The 14,978-nt window shown below is 42.2% G+C and overlaps 1 protein-coding gene across 1 annotated transcript in view; it reads left to right on the top strand.

Moving 5' to 3' along the window:
* Nucleotides 1-6: 6 nt before the first annotated feature.
* The window catches only part of USP31 (ubiquitin specific peptidase 31), a 96,064-nt gene continuing 81,092 nt past the window's right edge, over nucleotides 7-14,978 (top strand). Inside the window, exon 1 of the mRNA XM_017887203.1 lies at nucleotides 7-325. Within this exon, the coding sequence (XP_017742692.1) occupies nucleotides 107-325 (219 nt within the window). The 5' untranslated portion in view covers nucleotides 7-106. The remainder of the gene's footprint in view (nucleotides 326-14,978) is intronic.

The following is a 14,978-nucleotide window of genomic DNA, read 5'->3' as shown; positions in this document are numbered from 1 at the left end:
GCCGCCGCCGTGCCCGCCGCCGCCTGCCTCTCCCGCGCCGCCAGCTTGCGCCGCCGAGCCAGTGCCCGGCGTGGCGGGACTCCGCAACCACGGCAACACGTGCTTCATGAACGCCACGCTGCAGTGCCTCAGCAACACCGAGCTCTTCGCCGAGTACCTGGCGCTGGGCCAGTACCGGGCGGGGCGACCCGAGCCCTCGCCTGACCACGAGCAGCCTGCGGGCCGCGGCGCGCAGGGCCAGGGCGAGGTCACCGAGCAGCTGGCGCACCTGGTGCGGGCCCTCTGGACCCTGGAGTACACCCCGCAGCATAGCCGCGACTTTAAGGTGAGCCCGCGCGCCGCCACGCCCCGACTGCACCCCGAGTCCCTGGGACACCTGCCTGCTCAGGTCTTCCTTCCCTCGGTTCCTCTTGGCCCGGCAGGGTTGCTCTGAGTGGTCTGTGCAATCTACCAGTGATTGTAAGGAGATTCATTCATTCATTCATTCATTCATTCATTCATGCATGCATGCACTCACTCACTCACTCAACATGTATTTATTGAGAGCTTGCTGCATACGTGCCTGTGCTCTGTGTTAATAGGCAATGGGAGTGACGTTGCAATGAACAAGACTGCCTTCATGGAACTTGCATTTTTGTGGGACGGGAGTATTGAGCATGGGTTCAAATCTTGGTTCTGCCGCTTACTAGCAGTGTGACCGCGGGCAAGTTAAGCAGCCTGTCTGTGCTTACCATTTCTTCATCTGGGACCTACTTCATAAGGTGGTTGTGAGTTGCAAACAAGTTGATATATTAGGTCGAACACTGTGGAATTACCCATATTTCACTGTTTTTTATTTACAGATTGGCACTTTTATAGGGTTCGACCTGCTAAGTAAAATACTTCAATATCATGTATATTTGTTGTTATTATTTTTGTTATTAAACACTTGAAGAAGTTAACAAGATAATATCAGATAGTGGTTTGAAGAAAGAAAAACCTGCTGATGTGATTGATGTGCTGACAGGCTACTTTTTATTTTTATTTTATTTGTAGAGACAGGGTCTTGCTTTGTTGCCCAGGCTGGAGTGCAGTGCTCACATAGCCTCAAACTCCTGGGCTCAAGCGATCCTCCTGCCTCAGCCGCCTGAGTATTTAATAGCTGGGACTACAGACACACACCACCATACCTGGCTATTTTTTATTTTTAAAACACTTGTAGAGACCAAGGTTTTGCTCTGTTGCCCACGCTGGTCTTGAACTCTTGTCCTCAAGCCACTCTCCCAGCTTTGGCCTCCCAAAGTGCTGAGATTACAAGGGTGAACTCTACATCCATATGTATGGCCCTTGGCCAAGCCCTCCTTTGCTGTTTGCTGGTGGGGCTGCAAGTGTAATGAGAGGGTGAGATTTGAGAGCCGAGTGGTGGGCTGGGGCCGGATGATATGGGACCATTTAGGATGCACTAAGAAATTGGGCTGTTACTCTCAGCAGAGGGGGAACATGATGTGAGATTGTATAAGGGATACTTTTAGGTAGGACGTGAATATGGTATTAAATAGCATGAAATCGGGCTGGGCGCAGTGGCTCATGCCTGTAATCCTAGCACTTTGGGAGGCCAAGGCGGGTGGATCACCTGAGGTCGGGGGTTCGAGACCAGCCTGACCAACATGGAGAAACTCCATCTTTACTAAAAATACAAAATTAGACGGGCGTGGTGGTGCATGCCTGTTATCCTGGCTACTTGGGAGGCTGAGGCAGGAGAATCGCTTGAACCCTGGAGGCGGAGGTTGCGGTGAGCTGAGATCGTGCCATTGCTCTCCATCCTGGGCAACAAGAAACTCTGTCTCTAAAAACAAAATAAAACAAAACAAAACAAAACAAAACAAAAAACAGCGTGAAATCACACAGGGAGAAAGTTAATTCCTTTTCTTTTTTCTATCCTGATCTTGCCCAGGACAAAGTCTCAGCTTGATGTTAGCCTGTTTTTAACACCTTTTGTTCACCCCCCACTCATTTTTTTTTAAACAGAGAGAACAAGCTTCAAGTCTAGAAGCGTTGGCAGGCAACAGTAGCTAGAATTTAATAAGGTTATGCTTTTATTGGGTTTCCATTTGTCTTCAATTCTTGGCAAAAGGTACTGGTTTCCCATTGGTGCTATAAAACTTCTTTATAACATACATTTATTTAAGTAAAAGGAGATGATTTTGTTAAAATATAAAAAGGTGAACTATCCGAGGATCTGCCCTTGGTTAAGGTCCTGCTTTCTTGCTGACGAACTACATGGCCAGTGTGCATCTCTCCCCGTTTAATACCTTTTCCTTATATTTTATGCCGCTCAGTGCTGTTTTTCTTGGAAAAAAATCGTTGCTGTTTGATCTTGACTTGAATGGAAGTACTTGACTGAGATAGGGACTGGAAAAAAATGAGATCTATGTCAGAGATCTCAAAATAATAATAATAATAATAATTATTATTATTATTATTGAGATGGAGTCTCGCTCTGTCGCCCAGGCTGGAGGGCAGTGGCCTAATCTCGGCCCACTGCAGCCTCTGCTTCCTGTGTTCAGTCAAGCAATTCTCCTGTCTCAGCCTCCCGAGTTGCTGGGACTACAGGCCTGCCACATGCCCAGTTAATTTTTGATCCACTTGCCTCGGCCTCCCCAAGTGCTGAGATTACAGGTGTGAGCCAGTGTGCCCAGCTGAGATCTCAAAATTAGAAAGGGAGAATGATCAGGAGAACTGGCTACTGTAGGTCCACCCCCCGCCCCCCATCCTGCCCCTCTGCTTACAATTGCCTGTAAGTAGCCACAGCATTTGTAAACTTTTCAAGGTCAGAGCCTAGTATTTAAGTTTGGTTTTCTCCTCTTTTCCAAAATGTGAAAATCAATTTCTACAGCATCTTTGTATGTGAACATTTCCATTGCTTTTTATGAGTTTGTGTTCACTTTTTTATCCATCAAGCTGTGAACAGAAATGGGTCAATAATTCTAGAAGTACAGAGACTGATTTATAGGCATGCTTTGGCAGACATGAAAGATTCTTAGAGGCCTGACTTTTTAAAAAATGTAATCTCCTGAACCTTTAGTAGGTTTCACTCTACATTCATTCATTCACCTCCCATTTATCGAAGGCTTACTTAATCAGTTAGGAATGCCTTCAGCCCAAGAAAGGAAAAGCCTTAATGATAGTGCCTTAAGCAATAAAAACGTTGCAATTGGCACACACAGTGATTCCGGAGTTGGATGGTTCTATGGTTCAGTGGCTTGTTGGGCCCAACAAGAATCCAGACCATTTCTGTATTTCCACCCTGTTGTCTTTTTAGCTATCATTGACTTTTTGTTCTTATGTTTGTCACCTCATGGTTGTCCAATGATGGCAGCCACAGCACCTAGCATTCTACGCAGGAGGGCAGGAAGTCATTAGGGAAATAAAAATTCTTCCAGAAGCCCCCTCAGCAGGCTTCTGCTGACATCTCATTGGCTATAACCATGTCAGTTGGCTGTCATGGAGGCTGGAGGGTGGGTATTTGGGTTTTCTTGTCTTCATAGAGGAGATGAGTAAAGGAGGGGTTTACCTCCCAGGCAGCAAGAAGTGCTGAGTCTAGTGGGATCTAGGAAGTTCTCTGAGACAGCGCTTCTCACGGGTCAGTGTGCACATAATTCACCTGGGGGATCTTGCTACAAAGCAAATTGAGATACGGTAGAGCTGGAGTGGTGCCCCAGATTCTGCATTTCTGACAAGCTCCCTGGTGATGCTGGTGCTTTTGGCTCAAGGACCATCCTGTGTATAGCAGGCACCAAGGAACAAGGAAAGCATTACCGAAAAGGTGGCTCCTGAGCAGTGTTCTGAAAGATGAATAGAAATTTGCAGGGCGAGGAAGTAGCGGAGTGGCATAAGTGGCATGAAAGGGCGTGTGGTTTTGGGGAATAGACATTTAGTGGCTGGCTGCACTATTGAGAGCAGTGGGGGTGCAGGAAGCCTGGGAGAAGCGTGTTGGAAACGCACTGTGAAGGGCTTCGTGAGCTATGCTGGTTTGGATTTCATCCTCTGCAAGTTGAGAATCCAGAGCTGATTTTTAAGCAAGGAAGTGGTATAATTAGATTCTTTCCCCCTTTTTATTCCCCCAGTTAGGTAACTCTGGCAAATTGATTACTTTTTTAAAAAATGTTTTATTTTAGCTAAATTTGATGGATATTATTTTGAGTATAAAGAAAGTTGAATGCTAAGGCAGGACATAGTGGCTCATGTCTGTCATCCCAGGTGGGAGGTGTAATCCCTTTGGGGATCACTTGAGACCAAGAGTTCCAGACCAGCCTGGACAATATGGTGAAATCTCATCCCTGCTAAAAAAATACAAAAAGTAGCCGAGCATGGTGGCACACACCTGTAATCCTAGCTACTTGGAAGTTTGAGGCACGAGAATCTCTTGAACCCAGGAGGTGGAGGTTGCAGTGAGCAGAGACCACGCCACTGCGCTTCAGTCTGGGTGACAGAGCAAGGCTCTGTTCCCCCCGCCCCCGCCAAAACAAAACAAAACAAAGTTAAACACCAGAAGATGGACCTGAGGGCTCACTCTTGCTTCGCCTGCTTGGGGTGGACATTGTTATTTCATTCAGATATCGTTCACTCTCGGATCGCTCATATTCAGCCGTAGAATCCTGCTCAGTTCTAGAAGGGCTCTAGGCAGCTACCACCAGTTGGTTGAAGTTGGCAGAGGAGATAAAACCAATTTGCCATCTTGAGATAGTTTGCCTTGAGGTTAGAAAAGCACTTACTACGTCTTTGTGCTTTTATTATCTTAAAACTTTAAGTTACTAATGTTTTTCTTTGTAAGTTTTTCAATTAGAATTCTTTCTTCCTTTCTAACCACATTGAGTTGAGTTTTAGGAGCTTGCCAAGTAGATGGTTTTTGGTTTTGGATGGGCTAGATGGTTGTTAAAGTTGGGTTTTCGTTTCCCAGGATGAAATGAGTTGACTAGCTCAATCTTGATACGCTTTAAAAAACGTCTCTAGCCATTACCTTTATCCTTTCTCTTTTTACACTTTTGTTTGTTTGTTTGTTTGTTTACTACTCTTAGACCACTGGTTTTCAACACAGGCACTTTTGTCTGTCCTCACCCCACCCTGCTGCTACCCCCTGGGACATTTGTCAATGTCTGGAACCCTACTTGGTTGTCACAGCTGGGATCAGGATGCTACTGGCATGTGGTGGGTAGATTCCAGGGATGCTGCTAAATGTCACACAATGTGCAGGACAGCCCCCCTTAATAAAGGATTTTCGCCCCCAAGTGTCAATATTGCTGAAGCTGAGAAACTTTGGAGGAATGTTTGGAGACTCAGCACAAGTTTCCCCTTACTTCCCCAACCTTTAAAATGGTTACCTTCTCTCTCTCTCTCGCTCTCGCTCTCGCTCTGTGTTCTCTTTCTCTCTCGCTGTCTCTTGCTCTGTCTCACTGTCTTCCCCTCAACCTCTCCCTCTCTCTTTCTCCTTCTCTGTCTCCCCTGTCTCTGAGTGTGTATATGTGTTTGCAGCAGCACTAGGGTAAAACTTAGACTTCACTGGCAGGACCCTTGCATCACTTTCTTAGTAAAATAGTGAGAGTAAATAAATCACTTTGAATACATAATATGCTGTTTTAAAGGGAAATCAGCTTATTGCTTTCATAGGAGCCTGCGTGCCCCAGATTCTTACAAATGCTTTCTGAGTTTTAGTGCTCAGAGCCGTTTTGCAACAAGTAAAAAGATGGATGATCATCTTTCAAGCAAGAGAGATAAATTTTATGGCAGCAGTTTTTAAATTGTGCTGGCGAAGAACAGCTAGAACAGAGTGATCTATTGATAAAAGAATTGTGGGGACTCCTTCCAAATTTGCAGTGAAACAAATAGTAATTGATGAATAGAATTCTCTCTCACATATTTTTTTTTCCTTGAACTTTGGTGCCTTGTAGTGCTTATTTATTAGTGAGAATTCTCAAGTCACTAAAGGAATAAACATGCATAAGAGACTAGTGGGGAACAACCTGGCAATTGGAGGCTAACACTTGCTGAGTTTCCCAGCCTGCTTTTCCATGCACCCATGCTGGGGGTTCTGGTGCTATGCTACAAACCCATGGTACATAGTTTTTTTCTGGTTTGTGTCAAGCTCTTTAGTATACTGTTATTTCAGTGTTTTCCACAAAGCACACTGACTTCAGGGTGTCACTTGGGGGAAAAAATGAAATTGTGTAGGTCACATTTAGTTTTGTGACAGAGTATAAAATAGAAAGTACATCCCTTCCTGGTCAGTTCTCTGGTCCATCAAATGCCATCACTTGAGTTTTAGCAAAGCTCCAAATCTCTGAGGGAGAAAGTTGATAGAATCATGACATTTTAGACTTGGAAGGAGACTCAGATGTGGTGTGAGTAGTCCGTAGCCTTTCAGGATGAGGGAACTCAGTTCACCTGCTGGCTAGATGTTGAGGGAGCAGAAGCAGAGTTCTGACTTCCACTGACTGTCAACTCTGTGTATCTCTGCGCTGCTGGTGCACAAATGGTCCTGGGCCTGGGGTGACCTTATCAGTACAAGCAATGAAACCACAGGTCTCAACATAACACATACACGCGCAGAGGGGACATGCTGAAACGTGTAACATTTTTTCCTCTGCGACTGTGGTGCTGAATTGGAGTGAAAATAAGGTCATCTGCAGCTGGCTTCACATTTGTGCCATTGCTCCTCAGGCTTAAGTGTTTTTGGAAGTCTTTCTTAAAACACATTCCTTTCAGACTGTTTCAACACATGTATCAATACGTGTGGATCTCTCTCCAGTAAGCTTTAAGCTGATGTTTGCCACATCTTACCAAGTTTGGTAAAAGTAAAGTGTTAAGAATTACAATAAATTTTCCAAGAGGACTAATTGAGGAATAAAAATACATGTGATAATTATGAACTCCATATTTGTGGACCTGAATCACATTTGCTGCACAGTTATTGTTAGTTTAGGTGTTGGGCTGGGAATAGAGGATTAAGTACAAAGGTTATAGGACTAGGTTCATGCCCTCAGAGAACTTAGCTGCTTATAGAGAAGCTGTTTGAAGTTGTACTGATGAAGAAAGTTCACTGGGAGCTCAGAGAGAGGTGAGATCATTGTGTACGAAAGTGTAAGTAGAAAGATTGATTTATTCATCCTTTTATTTGTTGTCAGCCATTAAGCATCTACAAATTTGAGTTTCTAACTCCATGCCACATATTGTACAGGTCATTTGTTATATAGTGGAAAACAAGGTGATATGATAATGGTAAAAAAGTTGTAAAAGACCATGTGGTCCCTTCCTTCATGGAACTTTTATTGCTACAGAGGAGGCAGATATTATTCAATAAACACTGGTAAATATGAAATTAAGAATTACAGTAGGCCAGACATGGTAGCATGCGCCTGTAATCCCAGCACTTTGGGAGGCTGAGGCAGGCAGATAGCTTGAGCCCAGGAGTTTGAGACCAGCCTGGGCAACAGGCGAAACCCTGTCTCTCCAAAAAGTACAAAAATTAGCTGGGTGTGGTGGCACACACCTGTGGTTCCAGTTACTTTGGAGGCTGAGGTGGGAAGATCACCTGAGCCTGGGAGGTCAAGGCTGTAGTGAGCTGAGATTGCGCCACTGCCCTCTGGCTTGGGCTACAGAGTGAGACCCTGTGTCCAAAAAAAAAAAAAAAAATATATATCTATATATATATATATATTGTATAAGTGCTAAAGAGAAATAGATGTATGAGAGGGAGTAGTGGGTGTGACCAGGCAGGAGGAATAAAATGCAGAATGCGCTATAGTTGGAAAGAGCTGAGGGTACACTTAAAAGTCTGACAGATCTTATTTGCAGCTAGAGAGCCAGGAGGAGAGTGGGGTGGAGGAGGTGGAAAGAGAGGCAGGGGCCAGGTAGGCAGAGGCCGAGTCTGCCTTGTGTAGCTATAGTGCCTTATAGACCAAGGTAAGGGGTTTTAGATTTTATTCCAAGACACATGGAGGCTGTTGTAGGCTTTAAACAGAGTCCTGGTATGATTTTGGGAAAATGTGAAGTGGCCATTCCGGGCACTGAATAGTGAGTAGAATGGAGGCAGAGACCAGTCAGGAGGCTTTTGTGATGAACTAGGTAAAAGGGATGATGGAGGGAGGTGGAGAAGTGGATGGATTTAAGATGTGTCTGGAGGTAGACTTTTGACAGAACTTGCTAATGGATTGATTTGTGGCCAGACCCTGGAGCAGAGGACATCGAGGAGAGCATCCAGAATAACTCCCACCTGTTTTCCTGAGCAACTGGGGCTGTATACCTATTTGAGGAGAAGCAGTTTTGGGGGAGTCAGGAATTCAGGTTCAGATATGTTAAATAGTACACTCATGAGATGTCTAGTAGGCAGTAAGGAACTCATAAGATAAACATTTTGGAGTCGTCCCCAGTAGATGACGTATTTAAAGCCATGGGCTATAGACTTAGAATGGGATTTGAAGATAAATAAAACATTGATAGTTAAGGGGAAGAGAGATGACATTCTAGGTTGCTAAGGAAATATTCTGAGCAGAGATATAGATATAGCATGGTCTGGGGACAGAGAGCCTTGATTTGGAGCAGATTCTCGGCCTTGGCACTGTTGCTATTTTGGGCTGGACAATTCTTTGTTGTTGGGGGCTGTCCTGGCACTGTAGGATGTTTAGCAGAATCCCTGGCCTTCACCCACTAGATGTGATTGTACTCCCCCCTACTCCAAGGCATGGCAATTAAAAATGTCTCCAGATCCTGCCAAGTGTCCCTGGGCAGCAAAATTGAGAACCACTAATTTGGAATGAAGGGGAGATAAATTTAGATGACTGGGGAGAGGAGAGGGGGCACGTTATGGGTGACTTTGAGAGTCTGTCACAACAGTTTAGCCTTGAGGCTGCAATCAGTAGTGATTCAATTGACGCTTCTTGAGTTGTGCAGAGAGATTGATTTGATGAAAACGATTTTAGAAAAATGGGTCTGATGGTGAGCGAAAATGAATCAAATGGAGGAGAAAATAAATACAGGGAGAAAACAATCACAGGAATGAAGTGAGGAAAAGGGGGAGGAAAGGTGAATCCAAGAGACATTTTGGAGGACATTGGACACTATTAAGGAAACTACAAGACGTGGAGTGGTAAAGGGAATACTGAGATTTCAGGCCAAGGTGATAAAGAAATAATAGGGATATTTGATACAAATTTAATAGCTGATAAAAATTGAGCACTTAGAAAGGGAAGTGGTTTGTGGAGCATGAGGAGCAGAAAGATTGTACATTTAATTTGAATATGTGGGGTTGGGAGTCATAGGATATGACCTTCCCACTTAAGAGATGAAGTCTTAATAGACAGTTGGAAATCAGGTGCAATTTAGGACTAGCTGTATAGACTTGGATTCAGCTGCATAGAGGTGATAATTGAAGCCAGGAGCATATTTAGAAGGTCTGAGGCCCATGACAAAGCCTTTGAAGGAAACTAAAACTGAGAGGACAGGAGGAGAAAGAGGACCTCTTAAGGGGCAGTCAGAGAGGTAGCAGCAAAACCAGGAAGGCAGAGTCGTGACACCTGATTTGCTTTACAGTTTGACGACCTGCTCTTAGTGCTGAATACAGTGTAGAGCTGCAGAAATATCAATTTATTTTATTTTATTTTTTATTTCGAGACGGAGTCTTGCTCTGTCGCCCAGGCTGCAGTGCAGTGGCATGATCAGCGTGATCTCAGCTCACTGCAGCCTCTGCCTCCCGGGTTCAAGCGATTCTCCTGCCTCAGCCTCCCAAGTAACTGGGATTACAGGTGTGCATCACTGTGCCCAGCTAATTTTTATATTTTAGTAGAGATGGGGTTTCACCATGTTGGCCAGGCTGGTCTCGAACTCCTGACCTCAGGTGGTCCACCCGCTTCAGCCTCCCGAAGTGCTGGGATTAACAGGTGTGAGCCACTGCGCCTAGCCTGAAATATCAAGTTATGCCCATTAAGAAACAAATCAGGTTGGTATTTTGCAGACAGGGTATACATTTATTAAGTCCACAGATTTATTGAGCACATATACTGTGCTGGTCCTGCATTAGAAGGCACTGGGGATATGGCAATGAGTGAAGTGGCCCATGTCCTCAAGGAATTCAGTGTTTAGAAGGGAAGACAAATGGGTATAAAAATAATTGCAATAGGATAGGACGAGTGCTGGGACAGAGTTATATACAAAAGTGCTGTGCAAACCTAGGGGTGAGGTCACCTGAGGGAGGAATGGGGCCTGCGGGGTGACTGAAGAAACAATACCTGCTCCGTGTCTTGAAGGATTTGGTAGGAATTTTCTAGGTAGATAGGGGAAAGGTGGGAAAGTCCTTTGCAGGGTAGCAAAGCCTGTAAGTGCAAAGGTTTGGAACCTCAAACAACATGGCTTCTTCAGAAAATGTCAAGGTCTAGGGTGGTTGTAGCAGAAGGGTAGTGGTTGACAAGGTAGGATGGGAGGAGGCCCGCTGAGTGATGATTGGAGCAGGGCTGGATCTGGAAGTCCTTGGGTGCCATGTTGCAGAATGGCATTCTGCAAAGGCAGGAACCAAATAATTTTAGACAAGCTTGTGGTATGATTGTCTTTTTTCTTTTATTTTTAAAAGAATGTTCACTCAGAGGCTAGGTACATTGAGGATGGGTTGAGTGATGATGAAAGAGGGGAAAGGACAGAAACTGATTCAGGACAAATAGTGTATGTATATTATATAGATATATATAATATATATATACACCTTAGCCTCTTTGAAACTGGTAACATTTGGGAAACTGAAGCAATTTAGAACTTTTCAAAGATGATAAATTCTATTTTAGACATGTTATATTTGTGGTCCCATGGTAATTCATGAGGGGAAATATTTGGTAGTTTAGGATAGTTTTGGCTAGATATTTCTATTTGTTATAAAACTCCAATTCTGAGGTTTTTGAAAAATGTCTTCCCAACCAACGATGTAAACTAGCACTGAATCTGTCATTCTGATTTGACCTAGTTTGGTTCTTTACACATTTGCAGGGGCAGAGCTTCAACTTGAACTTAGGGCAGTGTGACATACATGCTCTTACTCTGTGGAACGCACTGCCCTAAGGTGCCATTGATTTACATTTTTGTACTTCTTGTCCACTTACAATATTTTATATAGTTGTTATTCTGGTCAGACCACTTCGGATTATGAGTTTTAAATGCAACTTGTAAAACATTTTTTAATGTTTCTAAAGAACATTTGTAATACTGTTTAGTGTTTAATGATTTATGTGGTATTATCACATTGCTAAGTGATAATTTACTTATCCTGTCCTCTTCCTTTGTACATTTTCTTCCCTACTCTTTTTTTTTTAACTATAATGAACATGAATTGTGTTAATAGCTTTTTGCTTTGTTGGGTTATTTCTTTAGGATACATTTCCAGACATATCCTTAGAACATCAAAACGTATGGACATCTTTTTGATTTCTCATGTATTATATTACATTGCAAAGAAAAGAAACTACAAAAATTACAGTGCTGCTAGTTGATAATAAACTTCACCCAGCATAGTAAATGGTACATGTTGGGTACCCAGAAGCCATTTGTAGAATGAGTTTGGTTTTGTAATTTAAATTTGTCATATCCTTTCTTTGCTCATTTATCTCTTAGCATTTGAAAACTTTTTTTATTATAGTAAAATATACACAACATAAAATGTACCATTTTATGTATATAATTGGACTGGGTGCAGTGGTTCATGCCTGTAATCCCAGCACTTTGGGAGACTGAGGAGGGCGGATCACCTGAGGTTGGGAGTTTGAGACCAGCCTCCTGACCAACATGGAGAAACCCCGTCTCTAGTAAAAATACAAAATCAGCTAGGCGTGGTGGCACATGCCTGTAATCCCAGCTACTAGGGAGGCTAAAGCAGGAGAATCTCTTGAACGTTGGGGGCGGAGGTTGCGGTGAGCTAAGATTGAGCCATTACACTCCAGCCTGGGCAGCAAGAATGAAACTGTCTCAAAACAAAAAAACAAAAAACGAGAAAACCACAATCCAGTGGTGTTAGGTGCAGACAGTGTGGTACAACCATCTTTCCGTTTCAAAAACTTTTTCATCATCCCAAACAGAAACTTTGTATACATTAAACTTTGTATACATTAACTCTTCTCTAGTCCTCAGTAACCTCTATTTTTCTTCTGTCTCTATGAATTTGCCTATTCTAGGTACTGTATAAAAAGGGAATTCTATAATGTAATACGCAAAAATTTTTTGTCTGGCTTATTTCACTTAACATAATGTTTTCAAGGTTCATGCATGTTATAGCATGTGTCAGAATTTCATTTCTTTTTATGGCTGAATACTGTTCCATCATTTGTATGTAACAGGTTTTTATTCTTTTATCTGTCAGTAGACACTTGGATCGTTTCCCCCTTTAGGTTATTGTGAATAATGATCCTGTGAATATTGATGTACTAGTATCTGTTTGAGTTCTTGTTTTCAGTTTTTTCAGATCATGTAATTCTATGTTTAACTTTTTGAGGGACTGTCAAACTGTCTTCCACTAACTGCACCATTTTACATTCTCACTGATACTGGATGAGGGTTCTGATTTTTCTGCATCTTCACCAACATTTGTTAGTTTCCATTTGCTTTTGATTATAGCCATCCTAGTGGGTGTAAAGTGGTATCTCATTGTGTGTGTGTGTGTGTGTTTTTTTTTTTTCTTTTTGAGACAGGGTCTTGCTCTGTCACTCAGGTTGGAGTGCAGTGGTTCAGTCATGGCTCACTGCAGCCTCAACCTCCTGGGATCAAGGGATCCTCCTGCCTCAGTTCCCCTGAGTAGCTCAGACTACAGGTGCGTGCCACTATGCCTGGCTAATTTTTGTGTTTTTGTAGAGATGGGGTTTTACCATGTTTCCTAGGCTGGTCTTGAACTCCTAGGCTCAACTGATCCACCTGCCTTGGCCTCCAAAAGTGCTGGGATTATAGGCATGAGCCACCACACCAGGCCTCGTTGTGGTTTTGTTTTACATTCTCCTAATGACTAATGATGAGCACCCTTTCAAGTGCATATTGGTCATTTGTATATCTTTGGAGAAATGTCTATTCAGGTCTTTGCTAATTTTTGAATTAGTTTTTTGTTAGTGGTGGTGATGAATTGTGAGAGTTCTTTATATATTTTAGATGTTAGTTTCTTATCAGATATATGAATAGCAGCTATTACCTTCCATTCTGTCATTCAATCCCTTGGTAGTGCCTTTACAGGCACAAAAGTGGTTTTTTTTTTTTTTTTTTTTTTTTGAGATGGAGTTTTGCTTTGTTGTTGCCCAGGCTGGATTGCAGTGGCACGATCTTGGCTCACTGCAGCTTCCAGCTCCCAGGCTCAAGCAATTTTCGTGCTTCAGCCTCCTGGGTAACTGGGATTACAGGCATCCGCCACCACGCCTGACTAGTGTTTTGTATTTTTAGTAGAGACGGGGTTTCACCGTGTTGGCCAGACTGGTCTTGAACTCCTGACCTCAAGTGATCTGCCCACCTCAGCCTCCCAGAGTGCTGGGATTACAGGTGTGAGTCGCCGTGCCCAGCCAAGTTTTTAATTTTGATGACGTCCACTTTTCTAGTTTTCTTTTGTTGCCTGTGCTTTTGGTCATATTCAAGAAATCATTTCCAAATCCAGTGTCATAAAGTCTCTGTTTTCTTCTGAAAGTTTTATAGTTTTAGTTCTTATGTTTAGGTTTTTCATCCATTTTGAAATAATTTTTTAGGTAAGGGTCCAACTTTATTCTTTTGCATGTGGCTGTCTAGTTTTCCCAGAACCATACCATGGTTAACAAAATTATCCTTTCCCTATTGAATGATCTTGGTACCCTTGTTGAAAATCAATTGATCATATATGTGAGGGTTTATTTCTTGACTCTCTGTTCTATTCTATTGATTTATATGTCTGTTTTTATTGGGCTTTATCTTTATGTATCTTTACCTCACTGTTCTCATTACTGTAGCTGTGTACAGTAGTAAGTTTTGAAATCAGGAAGTGTGAGTCCATCAATTTTGTCTTTTTCGGGATTGTTTTGCTTCAGTGTCTTGAGATTATTCCATATTAATTTTAGGACGGACTTTTCTATTTCTTTAAAAAGACACTGTTAGGATTTTGACAGAGATTGCCTTGAATATGTAGATCGATTTGGGTAATATTGTCATCTTAACAATATTAAGTCTTCTAAGCCTTGAAGATGGGATGTCTTTCCATGTATTTATGTCTTTAATTCCTTTCAACTATGTTTTGTGGTTTTCAGTGTACCGTTTTTTTCCTTCCTTGGTTAAATTTATTCCTAAGTATTTTTTTCTTATTGATGCTATTGTAAATGGAATTATTTTATTTTTGTATTGTTCATTACTAGTATATAAAAATGCAATTGATTTTTGCATGTTGATTTTGTATCCTGCAACTTTGCTGAATTTATTTATTAGTGCTAACAGATTTTGTTATGGAATCTTTAGGTGTTTCTACATGTAAGATCATGTCATTTGTGAAGAGAGATCATTTTTCTTCTTCCTTTTCATTTTCAACGGCTTTTGTTTCTTTTTCTTGCCTAATTGCTCTGCCTAGAACTTCTCATACTATGTTGAATAGAAGTCGTAAAAGTAGGCATCTTTGTCTTGTTTCTTGAACTTAGAGGAAAAGCTTTTAGTCTTTGACCATTGAGTATGATGTTAGCTGGGGGCTTTTTAATATGGTGCGTCTATCATGTTGAGGAAGTTTCCTTCTATTCCCAATTTGTTGAGTGTTTTTTATCATGAAAGAGTGTTGAATTTTGTCAAATGCTTTCTTCTGCATCAACTGAGATGATCATGGTTTGCTTTTTTCTCATTATTTTGTTAATGTTGTGATCAATTTTCATATGTTGAACCTCCTTTCATTCCAGAAATAAATCCCATTTGGTTATGGTGTCTATTTAGATTCTGAAGACTGTTTTTGATTTTTAAACTTTGTAAGAGCTTTCTATAGAATATGTGTG

Source organism: Rhinopithecus bieti, unplaced genomic scaffold (genome assembly GCF_001698545.2).
Source record: "Rhinopithecus bieti isolate Rb0 unplaced genomic scaffold, ASM169854v2 scaffold_13348, whole genome shotgun sequence".
NCBI classification, from domain to species: Eukaryota; Metazoa; Chordata; class Mammalia; order Primates; family Cercopithecidae; genus Rhinopithecus; species Rhinopithecus bieti.
Note: the sequence above shows the minus strand (reverse complement) of the source record. Positions and strands in the feature narration are given on the sequence as shown.